Source organism: Ornithorhynchus anatinus, chromosome 2 (assembly GCF_004115215.2).
Source record: "Ornithorhynchus anatinus isolate Pmale09 chromosome 2, mOrnAna1.pri.v4, whole genome shotgun sequence".
Taxonomy (NCBI): Eukaryota; Metazoa; Chordata; class Mammalia; order Monotremata; family Ornithorhynchidae; genus Ornithorhynchus; species Ornithorhynchus anatinus.
In genome coordinates, this window is record NC_041729.1 from 24,967,068 (window position 1) to 24,984,136 (window position 17,069).

The 17,069-nt window shown below is 47.0% G+C and overlaps 1 protein-coding gene across 3 annotated transcripts in view; it reads left to right on the forward strand.

Moving 5' to 3' along the window:
- Window positions 1-3,521: 3,521 nt before the first annotated feature.
- Window positions 3,522-17,069, forward strand: part of SLC5A10 (solute carrier family 5 member 10) — a 144,581-nt gene continuing 131,033 nt past the window's right edge. Inside the window, exon 1 of one of the 3 annotated variants that reach the window (XM_039910692.1) lies at window positions 3,522-3,736. In XM_039910692.1, the coding sequence (XP_039766626.1) occupies window positions 3,626-3,736 (111 nt within the window). In that variant the 5' untranslated portion in view covers window positions 3,522-3,625. The remainder of the gene's footprint in view (window positions 3,737-17,069) is intronic. The other 2 variants (XM_029056952.2, XM_029056944.2) reach the window with 2 other exon arrangements.

Consider the following 17,069-nt stretch of genomic DNA (forward strand, 5'->3'; position numbering starts at 1 on the left):
CTTAGAACTGTGCTTGGCACATAGTAAGTACTTAATAGGTACCATTATTATTGTTATTAGATACAGGATAATCAGGTCCCACATGGGGCTTGCAGTCTATGTAGGTGGGAGAACAAGTATCGAATCCCCATTTTGCAGATGAGAAATCTTGAGGCACAGAAGTGAAGTGCCTTGCCCAAATCACACAGCAGGTAAGTGGCAGAGCTGGGATTAGAACCCAGGGCCGTTGACTCCCAGGCCCGTGTTCTTTCCACTTGGGCCAGGCCGCTTCCCCTTTCAGAGTGAGCAAAGAGAGGAATTGATGGAAATACGTCTCGACCATCTTTAATCTTCGTCTCACTTTCTATCCTTCAGGGCGTTAAAAAAAAAACTAAAGACCTGCTTTTCGGGGGGCTTAGAAAAATCACTAATGCAAATGATTTCAAAGAATTTAGCTAAGAATGATACATCGCCACCTCCAATGCAAGTTTTCTTTTAGAGGGGTGGAATGTTATGTCCATTTTACCTTTGCGGGGTTTTCTCTTGCACTGAAATCTTTCCTATTTAAGGAGAAAATCTTTTAACATTTCACCTCCAGGTTATAGTTTACCAGAAGTAGATGACTGTGCGGTTTAGCAGTGTTACTATAAACACTGACCTGACACATTAAAAACAGCAAGTTTGACCAGAGATTAAACCTTAATGGAGTGACATTAAGAAAGTTTTGGAAAAATCTTCCATTTGGGAGAGCAGTGAATGCTTGGTCCAGGTTGATGTGATGATTGAATTGGGGAAAATTAGAATGAGAAAGAGGGTAGGGTAACCCGATTCCAAGGTGAAATAAATACATTGAAAACGCATAACTGAGTCCTAATAAGAAAAATGAAATTGGCTAATAAGTACTCAGCAGATGCAAAAGTTGAATTTACTGATTCTAGTGTACGCAAGAGTGATCCAAATTTTCCACTCAGATTAGGAAGACCAGACATTAAAGAAATCGTTTTCTAAAACTGGATTTCTTCACTGATCGACAGGCCCTGACCACAGGTTGGCTCTGCTGGCTAAACTGACTCCACTCCCAGAAGTTGGGTTTTTGATCCTGTAAGAGAAACTTATGTGACTTGAAGTTTCTGCAAAACTAGAGGATTCCCCGGCCATTTCATCTCCCCGGAATTGACTGGGTGGGCGGGCGAGCTTCCTATCCTGGGGCCGCCGTCGGTCTGCATGGTTATAATAATAATGATAATTATGGTATTTGTTAAGCGCTTACTATGGGTCAGGCACCATACTAAGCCCCCGGGGTGGATATAAGCAAATCGGGTTGGACGCAGTCCCTGTCCCACGCAGTCTTAATCTCTGTTTTACAGATGAGGTAACTGAGGCACAGAAAAGTGAAGCGACTTGCCCGAGGCTACAGAGCAGACAAGTGGCAGAGCTGGGATTAGAGCCCACGACCTGCCTCCCAGACCCGTGCTCTGTCCACTAGACCATGGTGTAAAAGAGGTGCCTGCCCCCAGAAGAGGGCAGGGGGGAGAAGGACCGTTAAACAGATTCCAGGACCCCTTCATTCCCCTGCCATGCTGACTTTTGGAACTTCAGGAGTGTCTTTCTATAATTTGGAGAATATATGCAAGGAATCAGATCCAATTAAACCAAGTTCATGGTTTCGTGGGTACCCAGATGGAGAATTTTCCGGTTTCACTTCTGACCCCCTGAAGAACCCTTTTGAATTTCGCCACCTCTAGGCTGTAAGCTTGTTTATGGGCAGAGGATGTGTCAGTTGTTATATCCTCCCAAGCGCTTAGCTCAGTGCTATACGCAGAGCACTCAATAAATGAGACAGAGGGAACTGAGGGGCTCTCTGAGATTGACCTGAAAGATCTTTCCTCTCTGGAGGAGCCCCATGAGATACAGAGGCTGCCGTGTCTAATTCCTACCCAGTGCTTAGTACAGAGCTCTGTACACACTAAGTGCTTAATAAATAATATCTCTTTTACTGTTACAACACCCTGTGTTTTAGAGTCTCGGCCTGGTCCAAGGCAGCTAAGGATCCCAGGATAAATGATGCCAAGAACCACCAGTCAAGCAAAAGTTGTCCCGCTGAGCTTCATCTCTGAAACTCTGATAAACACTGTGGTCTAGTGGAAAGAGCACAGGCCCAGGAGCCAGAGGACCTGGGTTCTAATTCCAGCTCTGCCACTTATGTGCTGTGTGACCTTGGGCAAGATGCTTCACTTCTCTGTGCCTTAGTTCCCTCATCTGTAAAATGGGGATTAATAATAATAAGAATAATCATGGTCCTTGTTAAGCTCTTACTGTGTGCCAAGCTCTATTCTGTAAGTGCTGGGGTAGATACAAGCTAATCAGGTTGGACACGGTCCGTGTCCCGCGTGGGACTCACACTCTTATTTCCCATTTTACAGATGAGGTAACAAGTCCAGAGAAGTTAAGAGACTTGACCAAGGTCACCCAGCAGACATGTGGCAGAGCCAGGATTAGAACCCTGCTCCTTCTGACTCCCAGGCCTGTGCTCCATCCACTAAGCCATACTACTTAAGACTGTGAGCCCCATATGGGACGTGGACTGCATCCAACCTGATTAGTTTGTCTAAGCACTCTACCCTAGTGCTTAGTACGGTGCCTGGCACACAGTAAGTGCATAAAAAGTACCGTTTAAAAACAATCAGTCAAATCCATCTTTATTGGCAGATGGGCCTGTTCTTTGAGTATTTTCCCTGTAGACCTTCAGTTGGTTGATCAGTGGACGATGCAGCAGCCCTGGAGGGTGTCCAGAAATGAACACGTCCACCGTTGGGCGCCCTCGAAGCTCTGGGGAGCAGTAAGGCTCCGGGTTCAAACAGTCCCGAGCTCCAGATTTCATGGATGAAACTGGGAAGTGAAGAGGGGGGAGATTCCCGCTGGCCATCTGAAGTTTGAGAACCTCAGGAGACTCCCAATTCCTCACTAAAGCTGGACTGTGGAGTTCTGGAATCAGGGAGTAACTGGCTAGCACCGGGCACGCTATTAACTCAAGTAGGGACTCTGTCCAAGCTGGTGGGCTTGTATCTTCCCTGGGGCTTAGTACAGTGCCTGACACATAGTAAACGCTTAAGGAAGCCTATTTTTAAAAACCACCCTAAAAAACACCTATTTGGACTCCTCTCATCTTCCCTCTAGTCCCTTCCACCAAACAATCAGTGGTGTTTACCGAGTGCTTACTGTGTAGAAAACACTGTACTAAGCGCTCGGGAAGGTAGAATACATCAGAATGAGCAGACACATTCCCTGCCATACAGCCTCGGTCACTTCCCCTTCAGCTTCAGCCCGGGAGCAGTAAGGGGTGTCTAAGGAGTCCCCCCTTACCCCTCCAGACATCAGGTCTTTGCTCCCGGGGGGGTTCGGGTCTGCCCTCCGACCCCCACCCCGGCCCCGCCGCCCTTGTTCTTGGGATCCGGCAGGGAGGAGGGGACTCTTCATGTGTGCTTCGAAGCAGTCCGGGATCTGCCTGGGCAAGATCCGGGGTGGAAATGCAGTCGCCGGTTGGTTTAATGATCAATTCCCAGTGAGCGAGGCCGGCCCGCGGTCCCCCGTCGGCTGCCCCTCTGCGGGACTCATTCCGGACTGAGCCCAAGAGGAGGAAGGGGTCATGGCAGACAACTCTACCGACGGAGCCTCCGGGCCTCAGCCTCCCTTCCACGTGGCCGACGTCGTCGTCATCGTCGTGTATTTTGCCTTGAATGTGGCCGTGGGAATATGGGTAAGAGTCCCTCGGGGTTTCCCCTGAAGTGTTTAACCTTAAAGAAACGTGGTCTAGCTGGGGAGAGCACGGGCCTGGGAGTCAGAGGGACCTGGATTCTAATCCTGCCTCCACCACTCCTCTGCTGCTGTGTGACCTTGTGCAAGTCGCTTCACTTCTCCGGGCCTCAGATACCTCATCCGTAAAATGGGGAGGGCGTGAACCCCACGTGGGACAGGGATCCTGTCCAACCTGATCTACTTATGTCTATCCCAGTGCTTAGGACAGTATTTGGCACAGAGTAAGCACTTTAAAGGTATCACCATTATTATTATTATTACTGATTTCCCGGCAGATTATTTTGGGATCGGGAGCTGTGAAACCCTGAGCTACTGGGGAAGCGGGATAAGTGGTCAATCAGTCGATCAATCCATGAATTTATTGAAAGCTTTTTACCAAGTGCTCGAGAGAGTCGCTACTATTCATTCCTGCGAAGTCTCGATAGGAAAAAAAAAAAGATTTGAACACTGCCATACAGTTGTGGGCTCCCGTAGCCCCAGGTGGTGCTTTTGGGCTAATCAACGGTATTTATTGAACGTTTACTGTGTGTAGAGCACTGTACTAAATGCTTGGGAGAGTTATAATAGCGCCGAGTTGGTAGACACGTTCCTTGCCCACAAGGAGATTACAGTTTAGAGGAGTATAGGGCTCAGCGTTTTGGGGACAGCGTTTTTCACAAAAACCCAGCGATCGCAGGCTGTAGGATTGTCTTTAGATGCTCAATGGAGGTATTTTTTTTTTTTTTGTTATAATTCTTTCTACAGTCATTGGCTTCGGTCTGCCAGTTTACTGATTGTTTAGGACTATGGGTGTGTTGAAAGTGTCTCCTTGTTAATAATAGTAATAACGATGGTTATGTTTAGCTATTCCTTAGGGCCTAAGCACTTGGGTAGATACCTGCCCGTCAGATCAGGCACAATCGCTGTCTTACACGGGACTCAAAATCGAAGTGACGAGGAGGGCATCTATAATTTAGTTTAGTCTCTCCAGCTAGATTGTAGAATCTTTGGGGGTCAGGGATCATGTCTGATAACTGTCGTACTCTTCCCAAGTGCTCAGTACAGTGCTCGGCACAGTCAGTGTCCAACAGATACCGTCGATTGTTTGATCTTAGCGCCATTTTACAAATGAGGAAACTGAGGCTTAGGTTAAATGACTTGTCCAAGGTCAACAGCGGGCAAAAGGTTCTGTTCTCTTTCCTCTGGGCCACACTGACCCTTGTCAGTCAGTCGTATTTTCCTGTCCCTCGTCAACTCCTGGGGCTACCCACTGCTTTGTATGGGATTTAGTAAAATCGGTGTCCGAAGGAGAGAGTCCCCTGGCGAGGGTCATTTCTTTTACCTTTTCTTTTTTTAATGGTATTTTAAAAAATGATATTTGCTAAGCACTTACTCTGTGCCAGGCACTGTACTAAGTGCTGGGGTAGATACAGCGTGGCTCGGTGGGACAACCTGATCACCCTGTATCTACCCCAGCGCTTAGAACGGTGCTCTGCACCTAGTAAGCGCTTAACAAATACCAACGTTATATAGTAAGTGCTTAAGAAGTACCATAATAATACTTACTATGATTATCATAGTGCTTATGATAATTATTGGGGCCTTATTGAGGCATCGTACTAAGCGCTGGGGTGGATAGAAACTTAGGATAGAGTAAGTCCCTGTCCCACATACTAATAACAATCAAGGTATTTGTTAAGGGCTTACTATGTGCCAGGCACTGTACTAAATGCTGGGGTAGATACAAGAAGGTCAGGTTGGACACAGTCCCTGTCCCACGTGGGGCTCACAGTCTCAATCCCCATTTTACAGATGAGGGACCTGAGGCCCAGAGAAGTGAAGTGACCCGCCTAAGGTCACACGGCAGACAGGCGGCAGAGCCGGGATCAGAAACCATGACCTTCTGACTCCCACCCACACCCTCTATCCACTACACCATGCTGCTCACAGTCTTAATTCTCCATTTTACAGATTAGGTGACTGAGGCACAGACGAGCCAAGCGACTTGCCCAGTGTCACACAGCAGACAAGTGGCTGATATTTCATTAGCATTAAATTTGGCTTACACATCACAGCTGCGCTATCTCACTAGGGGTTACCCTAACCAAGAGAGACTCAGCCCATCTCTTATCTGATGTGATTTTTGACCTAGCTCATTGTGGACAGGGAATGTGTCCATTTGCGGCTGTCTTGTACTCTCCCACGTGCCTAGTACAGTACTTGGCACGGAATGCTCAATAAATAAGATTGGCTATCCCGAACCCAGGTCCTTTGGACTCCCAGGCCCACGCTCTATCCACTAGGCCACTCTCCTAAGCCCCAGCCCCTCCCTCTGGGATCCCTTGTTTATGAGAAGCAGCGTGGCTCAGTGGAAAGAGCCCGGGCGTAGGAGTCAGAGGCCATGGGTTCGAATCGCAGCTCTGCCACTTGGCTTTGTGACCGTGGGCGGGTCACTTCACTTCTCTGTGCCTCAGTTCCCTCATCTGTAAAATGGGGATTAACTGTGAGCCTCACGTGGGACAACCCGATGACCCTGTATCTACCCCAGCGCTTAGAACAGTGCTCTGCACATAGTAAGCGCTTAACAGATACCAACATTATTATTACTGTTCTAGTGAACTGGGGCCTGGATTGCCCAGCGGGAGTTTCAAGCTCGTTGTGGGAAGGGAATGTGTCTGTTACAGCGTACTCCCCGTGGTGCTTAATACAGTGTTCTGCACACACAATAAGCCCAATAAATACGATTGAATGAATGAACCCTGGCACCTCTGTATATGGAAAAGCAGTATAAAGGTCACCTCTCCTTGAGAAACAGCGTGGCTCAATGAAAAGAGTCTGGGCTTGGGAGTCAGAGGTCATGGGTTCGAATCCCAGCTCTGCCACTTGTCAACTGTGTGACCTTGGGTAAGTCACTTCACTCCTCCCTAGGAAACAGCGTGGCTCAGTGGAAAGAGCCCGGGCTTGAGAGTCAGAGGTCGTGGGTTCTAATCCCAACTCTGCCACTTGTCAGCTGTGTGACTGTGGGCAAGTCACTTCACTTCTCTGTGCCTCCGTTACCTCATCTGTAAAATGGGGATGAAGACCGTGAGCCTCACGTGGGACAACCTGATTACGCTGTACCTCCCCCAGCACTTAGAACAGTGCTCGGCACATAGTAAGCACTTAACAAATACCAACATTATTATTATTATTATTCCCTCATCTGTAAAATGGGGATGAAGACTGTGAGCCCCACGTGAGACAACCTGCTTACCCTGTATCTCCCCCAGCGCTTAGAATAGTGCTCGGCACATAGTAAGCGCTTAACAAATGCCAACATTATTATTATTATTACCTCATTTGTAAAATGGGGATTAAGACTGTGTGCACATAGTAAGCACTTAACAAATACCAACATTATTATTAGTACAGTGCTCTGCACACAGTAAGCACTCAACAAATACGATCGAATGACCACACAAGACAAGTGGCGGAGCCGGGATCAGATCCCAGGTCCTCTGATTCCCAGGGCTGCGCTCTTTTCACTAAGTCATGCTGGGCCTTTCTAGATACCGTCATTATTCTTCGCAGCGCTTAGAACAGTGCTTGGCACATAGTAAGCGCTTAGCAAATATCATCAGTATCAAACAAAATGATCATAAAGAATTATATATTGATGTCCTTCAAGCCCTTCATTTTCAGCTTCAATGAACTCTTTCCAGGCAATTTGTTGGGTCTGTAGCATCGGCAACGAAACCTGGAGAAAATGGATTTAAATCTTAAGACTTCTGGGCAAACGTGGAGTGCCCACAGATCATCAGCCCCCACGTTCATTCATTCTCTCGCCGCATTTATTGAGCGCTCACTGTGTGGAGCACTGTACTGAGCATTTGGGAAAATACAGTGCAACAATGAACAAATGTCGTTTTGGCTGGTGCGAGCTGATGGTGACTCAGAGGGCCTTCCGGTCGCACTTGAAATCTGCCTTTTTCCTTTTTTCAATTTTTGAGGACTCTTCTGCTTTCTGCAACATTATAATCCAGCTTTTTTTCTTCCCACATCCCTGGTTTAAGGTTGTGAATGGAACCAGCCGATGCTTCACCCTGCAGGTGCTAACTCAATGGGAAGGAAATTCAATAAGCCCTGCAGTGTCCACGTGGACTCGTGGCTTCAAAGACGCAGGCTACCTCACCTGGCTTTGGGCACCCCCCCCCCCCATGAATGTGTTATAATTTATCTCCCCTGATGTAGCCCATTTTCTTAATAAAGTAGCTTTTTTTTAAAAAAAGAAAAAAGGTATTTAAGCACTTACTGTGTGCCAGACACTGTAGTAAGCACCGGAGTAGATACAAGCTGATCAGACGGGACACAGTCTATACGTCACATAGGACTCACAGAAGCAGCGTGGCTTAGTGGAAAGAGCACGGGCTGGGGAGTCAGAGGTCATGGGTTCAAATCCCGGCTCAGTCGCTTGTCAGCTGTGTGACTTTGGGCAAATTACTTCATTTCTCTATGCCTCAGTTACTTCATCTGTAAAACGGGCATTAAGACTGTGAGCCCCACGTGGGATGACCTGAGCACTTTGTATCCTTAGACTGTAACGATTAGACTGTAAGCCCGTCAAACGGCAGGGACCGTCTCTATCTGTTGCCGACTTGTTCATCCCAAGCGCTTAGTACAGTGCTCTGCACATAGTAAGCGCTCAATAAATACTATTGAATGAATGAATTGTATCCTCCCCAGTGCTTAGAACAGTGCTTTGCACATAGTAAGTGCTTAATAATGTTGGTATTTAAGCGTTACTATGTGCAGAACACTGTTCTAAGCGCTGGACTAGAAACAGGGTGATCAGGTTGTCCCACGTGAGGCTCACAGTCTTCATCCCCATTTTACAGATGAGGCAACTGAGACACAGAGCAATGAAGTGACTTGCCCACAGTCACACAGCTGATAAGTGGCAGAGCTGGGATTCAAACCCATGACCTCTGACTCCCAAGCCCATGCTCTTTCCATTGAGCCATGCCATCATCATCATTATTATGATTATGATTATTATTATTATTAACTTCTCTGTGCCTCAGGCACCTTATCTGTAAAATGGGGATTAAGAATGTGAGCTCCACTCACAGGGGCAGCTTGATTACCTTTTATCTCCCCCAGCCCTTAGAACAATGAGTGGTTGGCACATAGTGAGCGCTTAACAAATATTATTATTATTATTATTAATCCCCATTTTACAGATGAGGTAATTGAGGCACAAAGAAGTTAAGTGATTTGCTCAAGGTCACACAGCAGACAAGTGACTGCTAATGGATGCTAATATTTAATTAACAGGTGTGCTATCTCACTAGGCCTTATCCCAACCAAAAGGTTCTCATCTCTTATCTCATCTGGGCTTGGGAGTCAGAGGTCATGGGTTCGACTCCCGGCTCTGCCACTTGTCAGCTGTGTGTGACTGTGGGCAAGTCACTTCACTTCTCTGTGCCTCAGTTACCTCATCGGTAAAATGGGGATTAACTGTGAGCCTCACGTGGGACGACCTGATGACCCTGTATCTACCCCAGCGCTTAGAACAGTGCTCGGCACATAGTAAGCGCTTAACAAATACCAACATTATTATTATCATCTGATTGGATTTGTGACCAAAAACCCATAGCTCCCTTCCCCACACATCCCAGATGAGGTAACTGAGGCCTAGAGAAGTTAAGTCACTTATCCAAGGTCACACAGCAGACAAGTGACTGCTAATAGAATGCTAATATTTCATTATCATTAAACTTGGCTAACTCCTCACAACTGCACAACTCATTAGTCCTTACTTAAACCAAGAAAGGCTCATCTCTTATCATCCGATTGAATTTGTGACCAAAAACCTATAGTTCCCCTCCCCACCCATCTCAGATGAGGTAACTGAGGCCCAGAGAAGTTAAGTGACTTGCCCAAAGTCACCCAGCAAACCACGGAATGCTGATATATCATTAATATTAAACTCGGCTAACTCCTCACAGCTCCACTATCTCAGTAGGCCTTACCTAAACCAAGAGAGACTCATCTCTCACCTCATCTCTTATCATCCGATTGGATTTGTGACCAAAAGCCTGTAGTTCCTCTTCCCACCCATCTCAGTTGACGGTGGGAGGTGTTGAGAAGCAGCGTGGCTCAGTGGAAAGAGCCCGGGCTTGGGAATCAGAGGTCATGGGTTCTAATCCCGGCTCCGCTGCTTGCCAGCTGTACGACTTTGGGCAAGTCACTTAAGTTCTCTGTGCCTCAGTTACCTCATCTGTAAAATGGGGATTAAAACTGTGAGCCCCACGTGGGACAACCTGGTCACCTTGCATCTCCCCCAGCACTTAATAATAATGTTGGTATTTGTTAAGCGCTTACTATGTGCCGAGCACTGTTCTAAGCGCTGGGGTAGACATAGGGGAATCAGGTTGTCTTTGCACATAGGAAGCGCTTAACGAATACCACCATTATGAGGTAACCGAGGCCCAGAGAAGTTAAATGACTTGCCCGAAGTCACCCAGCAGACCACGGAATGCTAATATTTCATTAATATTAAACTTGGCTAACTCCTCACAGCTCCACTATCTCAGTAGACCTCACCTAAACCAAGAGAGGTTCATCTCTCACCTCATCTCTTATCATCCGACTGGATATGTGACCAAAAAACTATTGTTCCTCTTCCCACCCATCTCTCAGGCCACAGTTGTTTCAGAGTTGCGGGCAGGTAATAATAATGTTGGTATTTGTTAAGCGCTTACTATGTGCAGAGCACTGTTCTAAGTGCTGGGGTAGACACAAGGTAATCAGATTGTCCCACGCGAGGCTCACAGTCTTCATCCCCATTTTACAGATGAGGGAACTGAGGCACAGAGAAGTTAAGTGACTTGCCCAAAGTCACACAGCTGGCAAGTGGCAGAGCAGGGATTCGAACCCATGACCTCTGACTCCCAAGCCCATGCTCTTTCCACTGAGCCGCGCTGGACACCTGATGAAGTATCACCGGCCTGTCGATCGTACCTGGGAAGCTGGCTTTGTGTTCAGTGCCTGACTTTATAACTTCTGCCCCTGTCAGTTTTTCTTTCCTTTTTCTTTTATGGTATTTATTAAGAGCTTACTGTGTGTCAAGCACTGGGGTGGGCATAAGTTTATCAGGTTGGACATAGTCCCTGACCCACATGGGGCTCGCTGAGTTGTTTTTTTTTATGGTATTTGTTAAGCGCTTTACTATGTAACAAACACTGAGCTCACCTCCTCCAGGAGGCCTTCCCCGACTGACCCCTCCCTTTCCCTCTGCCCTTCCTCCCCTCCCTCCTCCCTCCCTCTTCTCTACCCCCTTCCCCTCCCCACAGCACTTGTGTATAGTTCTATATATTATTTATTACTCTATTTTATTAACGATGATTCTGTTTATTTTGATGGTTTTGATGCCTGTTTATGTGTTTTGTGTTATTGTCTGTGTGTGCCCATTGTTGGGCAGGGATTGTCTCTATCGGTGGCCGAATTGTACATTCCAAGTACAGTGTTCTGCACACAGTAAGTGCTCAATAAATACGATCGAATGAATGAATGAATAATAATAATAATAATAATATGCTTACTATGTGCCTGGCACTATTTCTTTTGTTAATGGTGTGTATATATCTATAATTCCATTCATCTTGGTGATATCTACGCCAGGCTTACTTGTTTTGTTCTGTTTTGCTTTGCTGTCTCCCTGTGAGCCCGTCATTGGGCGGGGATTGTCTCTATCTGTTGCCAAATTGTACATTCCAAGCACTTAGTCGAGTGCTCTGCGCATAGTAAGCGCTCAATAAGAACGACTGAATGAATGAAACACTCTTCTAAGCACTGGAGTAGGTACAAGTTAATTAGGTCAGACAAAGCCCCTTTCCTACATGGGGCTCACAGTCTTCACAGGGCCTGCATACTGTGTGCCAGGCACTGTACTAAGCACTGGGGTTGATACAAGCTAATCAGGTTGGATACAATGTCCCACGGGGGCTCGCTGTTTTAATCCCCATTTTGCAGATGAGCTAAGTGAGGCATAGAGAAGCTAAGTGACTTGCCCAAGGTCATACAGCAGACAAGCCAGGATTAGATCTCAGGTCCTCTGACTCTCAGGCCCGGGCTCTATCCACGAAGCCACGTTGCTACTCGGTTAAAATCAGAAAGAAGGCGATTGAACCCCATTTTGCAGATGAGGTAACTGAGGCACACAAGTGAAATGTCTTGCCCAAGGTCAGGCAACAGGCAGATCTGGGATTAGAACCCAGGTCCTCTGACTCTCAGGCCTGGGCTTTTTCCAAGCAGGCCGTGCTGCTTCTCCGTCTTTCGATTCCCTTTCCTCTGTTCCTGCTTCTGCAGAACCCCCCACCCCCCGGATGTTCTACCCCCTTTCCCTCTTTACGCCCCCCAAATTACGGCGGCCCCTTGGCCTGGGCTCCTAGCGGCCATTCATTCATTCATTCTCTCAAGGAAGAGTGAGAGCAGGAGCCATGGCTTGTGGGTGTATTTCCCTGCTGTGCAGGAAGTTCAAAGGTCAATAATAATAATAATAATTACAATATTTATTAAGCGGTTACTATGTGCCTCTCACGGTTCTAAAGTCAACCCATGAAGGAGTTTACTCTGCACTTGGGATGCGTATTCCAGGAAGGTGTTCATTTATTCATTCAATAGTATTTATTGAGTGCTTACTAGGTGCAGAGCGCTGTACTAAGCGCTTGGCACGTACAATTCGGCAACAGACAGAGACCATCCCTGCCCAATGACGGGCTCACTGTCTAATCGGGGGAGGCAGACGGACGAAAAAAGACAACGTGATCACGATAAATAGGATCGAGGGGATGTACACCTCATTAACAAAATAAATAGGGTGATAAATAATATATACAAATGAGCACAGTGCTGAGGGGAGGGGAAGGGCAGAGGGAAAGGGGGCTTGGCTGAGGGGAGGCGAAGCGGGAGCAGAGAGGGAGCAGAGAGAAAAGGGGAAGCTCAGTCTGGGAAGGCCTCTTGGAGGAGGTGAGCTCTGCCCTTATGGGCTTCCGTCTCCCGGATCTGTCGGCCAATCTATTGTTGTCGTTCTTGTGGATTTACCTTTTGGCAGCTTGCCCGGCCACATGTTGTATAACTCTTGAGAGTTCCTGGAAGTCTTTCTTGGATGGACATCCTAAGCTTCCCCCTTTCCTCGAGGAGCAGCAAGGCCTAGTGTAAAGAACGCGGGCCTGGGAGTCGGAGGACCTGGCTCTGCCCGTTGCCTGCCGTGTGACCTTGGGCAAGTCACTTCATTTAACCGTGCCTCAGTTACCTCACCTGCAAAATGGAGGTTTAATACTTGTTCTCCCTCCTACTCAGACTCTGAGCCCCATGTGGGACCTGATTAACTTATATCTACCCCAGGGCTTAGTACAGTGCTTGACACATAATAAGCACTCAGGAAATATAATAGGAATAATGTAATTTCGTAGTGGGCAGGGAATGTCTGTTCAATTGTTGTATTGTTCCCGCCCAAGAACTCAGTTCAGTGCTTGGCACGCAATAAGTGCTCAATAAGTATGATTGACTAATAATAATAATTTCCTTCTGGATCATAAGGGTTCAGACAGTAATGGTCGAGGCAGGCCTAACCCGTTGACCAAATCACTTAACTTGTCCCTGCCTCAGTTTCCTCATTTGTAAAATGGGGGTTAAATGAGTTCTCCCTCCCCGCTTAATCTCTGAGCTCCATGTGGAACTGGGACCGTCTGATCTGATTATCTTGTACCGACCATTACGCTTTTCACAGTGCTTGGCACATAGTAAATGCTGTACAAATGGCATTGTTATTATTTTTAATGAGATATTGTGAGGAGGCTCGAACGAGTCGGTGGGATTAGAATGTCACCGTTTATAGGGCAGGGGGATAGTCCTTTTCTGTCTGCTGGATGCCATCAATCAGCCAATCAATCAGTAGTTACTATCGAGACCTTACTAGGTACCCGGCGTTGTACTAAGTGTTTGGGAGAGAACAGCAGAAATATGATACAGGTTACTAGTCTTTTAATTATATATTGTAAATTATTTATAGTAATGTCCATCTCCCCTTTTAGACTGTAAATTTGTTATGGGCAGGCAACGGATCTGCTTATTCTGTTGTACTAGCCCAAGTGCTTAGTACAGTGCTGTGCACATAGTAAGTAAATACGGTAAGTAGTAAATATGGTATATTTTAAGCGTTTACTATCCGGGGTGTTGGAAAATCAACTGGGAAAATCATTGCCTAGCTCTATGTGGATACTGATTCGTCAGTTCTTTTTATTTTTCCATTATTTACTAGCTAACTGAAGGCTCTGATGGCCGGAAATCACGTTTTTGCAGACTTTCCTGCTTTTCAGTGACTACCCAGTGTCTTCAAAATCCCTCTAAAATCGCCACGCTACATGCCATCTTTCACAGGATTCAAACCTGACGTTCTCTGCCAAGAAGGAGCAGCAGCATGGCCTGGTGGTTAGAGCATGGGCTTGGGAGTCAGAAGGTTCTGATCTCGGCTCCGCCATTTGTCCGCTGGGTGACCTTGGGCAAGTCACTTCACCTTCTTTGTGCTGCAATTCTCTCGTCTGTAAAATGGGGATTAAGACTGTGAGCGCCATGTGGGACAACTCAGTTATCGTGTATCCATCCTAGCGCTTGGAACAGTGCCCGGCACATAGTAAGCACTGAACAGATATCATGATTATTATTCATTCATTCAATCAATTGTATTTCTGGAGCGCTTACTGTGTGCAGAACACTGTACTAATCGCTTGGAATGTACAATTCGGCAACAGATAGAGACAGTCCCTGCCTAACAGTGGGCTCACAGTCTAAACGGCGGAGACAGACAGCAAAACAAAACAAATAGGCAGGCATCAAAACCATCAAAACAGATAAAATCATAGATATATGCAAATCATTAATAATAATAATGATGATGATGGTATTTGTTAAGTGTTTACTATGTGTCAAGCACTGTTCTAAGCACTGGGGTAGATACAAGGTCATCAGGTTGTCCCACGTGGGGCTCACAGTCTTAATCCCCATTTTACAGGCGAGGTAACTGAGGCCCAGAGAAGTTAAGTGACTTGCCCAAAGTCACACAGCTGACAAGTGGCGGAGCCGGGATTAGAACCCATGACCTCTGACTCCCAAGCCGGTGCTCTTTCCACTACGCCACGCTGCCTCTCTAATAATGGTATTTGTTAAACGCTTACTATGTGCCAAGTACCGTTCTAAGCGCTGGGGGAGATACAAGGTCATCGGATGGTCCACGTGGGGCTCACAGTTTTAATCCCCATTTTACAGATGAAATCACTGAGGCCCAGAGAAGTTAAGCGACTTGCCCGAGGTCACCCAGCTGACAAGTGGCAGAGCGGGGGATCAGAACCCACGACGTCTCACTCCCAAGTCCTTGCTCTTGCCACGAAGCCACACTGCTTCCTGACGTAATAAAATGGAGTAATAAATAATATATAGAAATCTAGACAAGTGCTGTGGGACGGGGAAGGGGGTAGAGCAGAGGGAGGGAGGAGGGGGAATGGGGAGGGGAGGAAGAGCGGAGGGAAAGGGAGGGCTCAGGCTGGGAAGGCCTCCTGGAGGAGGGGAGAGGACTACGTGATACTAGTCAGCTCTGGGTGGTTTAGGTGGCTGAAGACAAGGGCCTTGGGGAAGAGGGGGAATGGGGGCACGGATCGGATCCCCGAGAAGCGGCGTGGCTCAGTGGAATGAGCCCGGGCTTGGGAGTCAGAGGTCACGGGTTCGAATCCCGGCTCTGCCACCTGTCAGCTGTGTGACTGTGGGCAAGGCGCTTCACGTCTCCGGGCCTCGGATCCCTCATCTGGAAAAGGGGGATGAAGACGGTGCGCCTCGCGTGGGACAACCTGACGACCCCGTATCTATCCCAGCGCTTAGAGCAGTGCTCCGCCCATAGCGCTTAAGAAATACCAACATTATTATCCACGGAGTCCGACAGCCTCCTCGTCTGAGCCCCCAAGCTGGGCCCGGAGGGGGCAACGTCAGCTGTGTCCATGGCCTCCACACATTCATTCAGTAGTATTTATTGAGCGCTGGGTGCTGGGCACTGTACTAAGCGCTTGGAATGGACAATCGGGCAACAGAGAGAGACCGTCCCGGCCCACTGACGGGCTTACAGTCTAATCGGGAGAGACAGAGGGAGAAAAACAAGACAACTTAATCACGATAAATAGAATCAAGGGGGTGGAAACCTCATCAAAGAGGATGTGTGGGGTGAGGCCGCCCCCTCCTGGCTATCTCTTCTGTGTGGTTCTTTTTTGCAGCAGCAATAGGAATAACCAATCCACGGTTTTATATAATAATAACAGTATTAAGGACTATTATCATCAATTCTTATCATTATCATGGCGTTTGTTAAGCACTTACTACGTGCCCATCGCCGGGCTAAGAGCTGGGGTAGACACAGGGTAATCAGGTCTTCGGCCCACACGGGGCGCCGAGTCTTAATCCCCGTTTTACAGTTGAGGGAACTGAGGCGTAGGGAGGAGGTTAAACAGCTTGGCCAAGGTCACCTAACAGACCAGTGGAGGAGCCGGGATTAGAACCCACGTCCTCTGACTCCCAAGCCTGTGCTCTGTCCACTTTGCGCAGAGCACTGTACTAAGCGCGTATAATAATTTTTAATTTTAGTTTTATAAGCTATTTGTTATTATTATTGACTAATTATAAGCAATTATAATATTATAATATATTATTTAACATTTAATGCAGCGTGGCTCAGTGGAAAGAGCCTGGGCTTCGGAGTCAGAGGTCATGGGTTCGACTTCCGCCTCTGCCACTTGTCAGCTGGGTGACTGTGGGCAACTCACTTCACTTCTCTGGGCCTCAGTTACCTCATCTGTAAAATGGGGATTAACTGTGAGCCTCACGTGGGACGACCTGATCACCCTGTATCTCCCCCAGCGCTTAGAACAGTGCCCTGCACATAGTGAGCGCCTAACAAATACGAATATTTTTATTATTATTAATGTTATAGTAATGTTATTATATTAATCATTATTAATAACAACAAATAGCTTGTAAAACTAAAATAAAAAGTTATAAGTGCTTAGTACAGTGCTTAATAATAAGTATTATTATTACTACTACCAATAACAAATAGCTTATACGACCAAAGAATTATAAGTGCTCAGTAATAATAGTATGATAGTGATAATAGTATGAGCACAGATAATAATGGCGTTTGTTAAACACTTACCATGTTCCAGGCCCTGTACTAAACACTGGAGAACATACAAGATAGGTGGACACCATGCCTG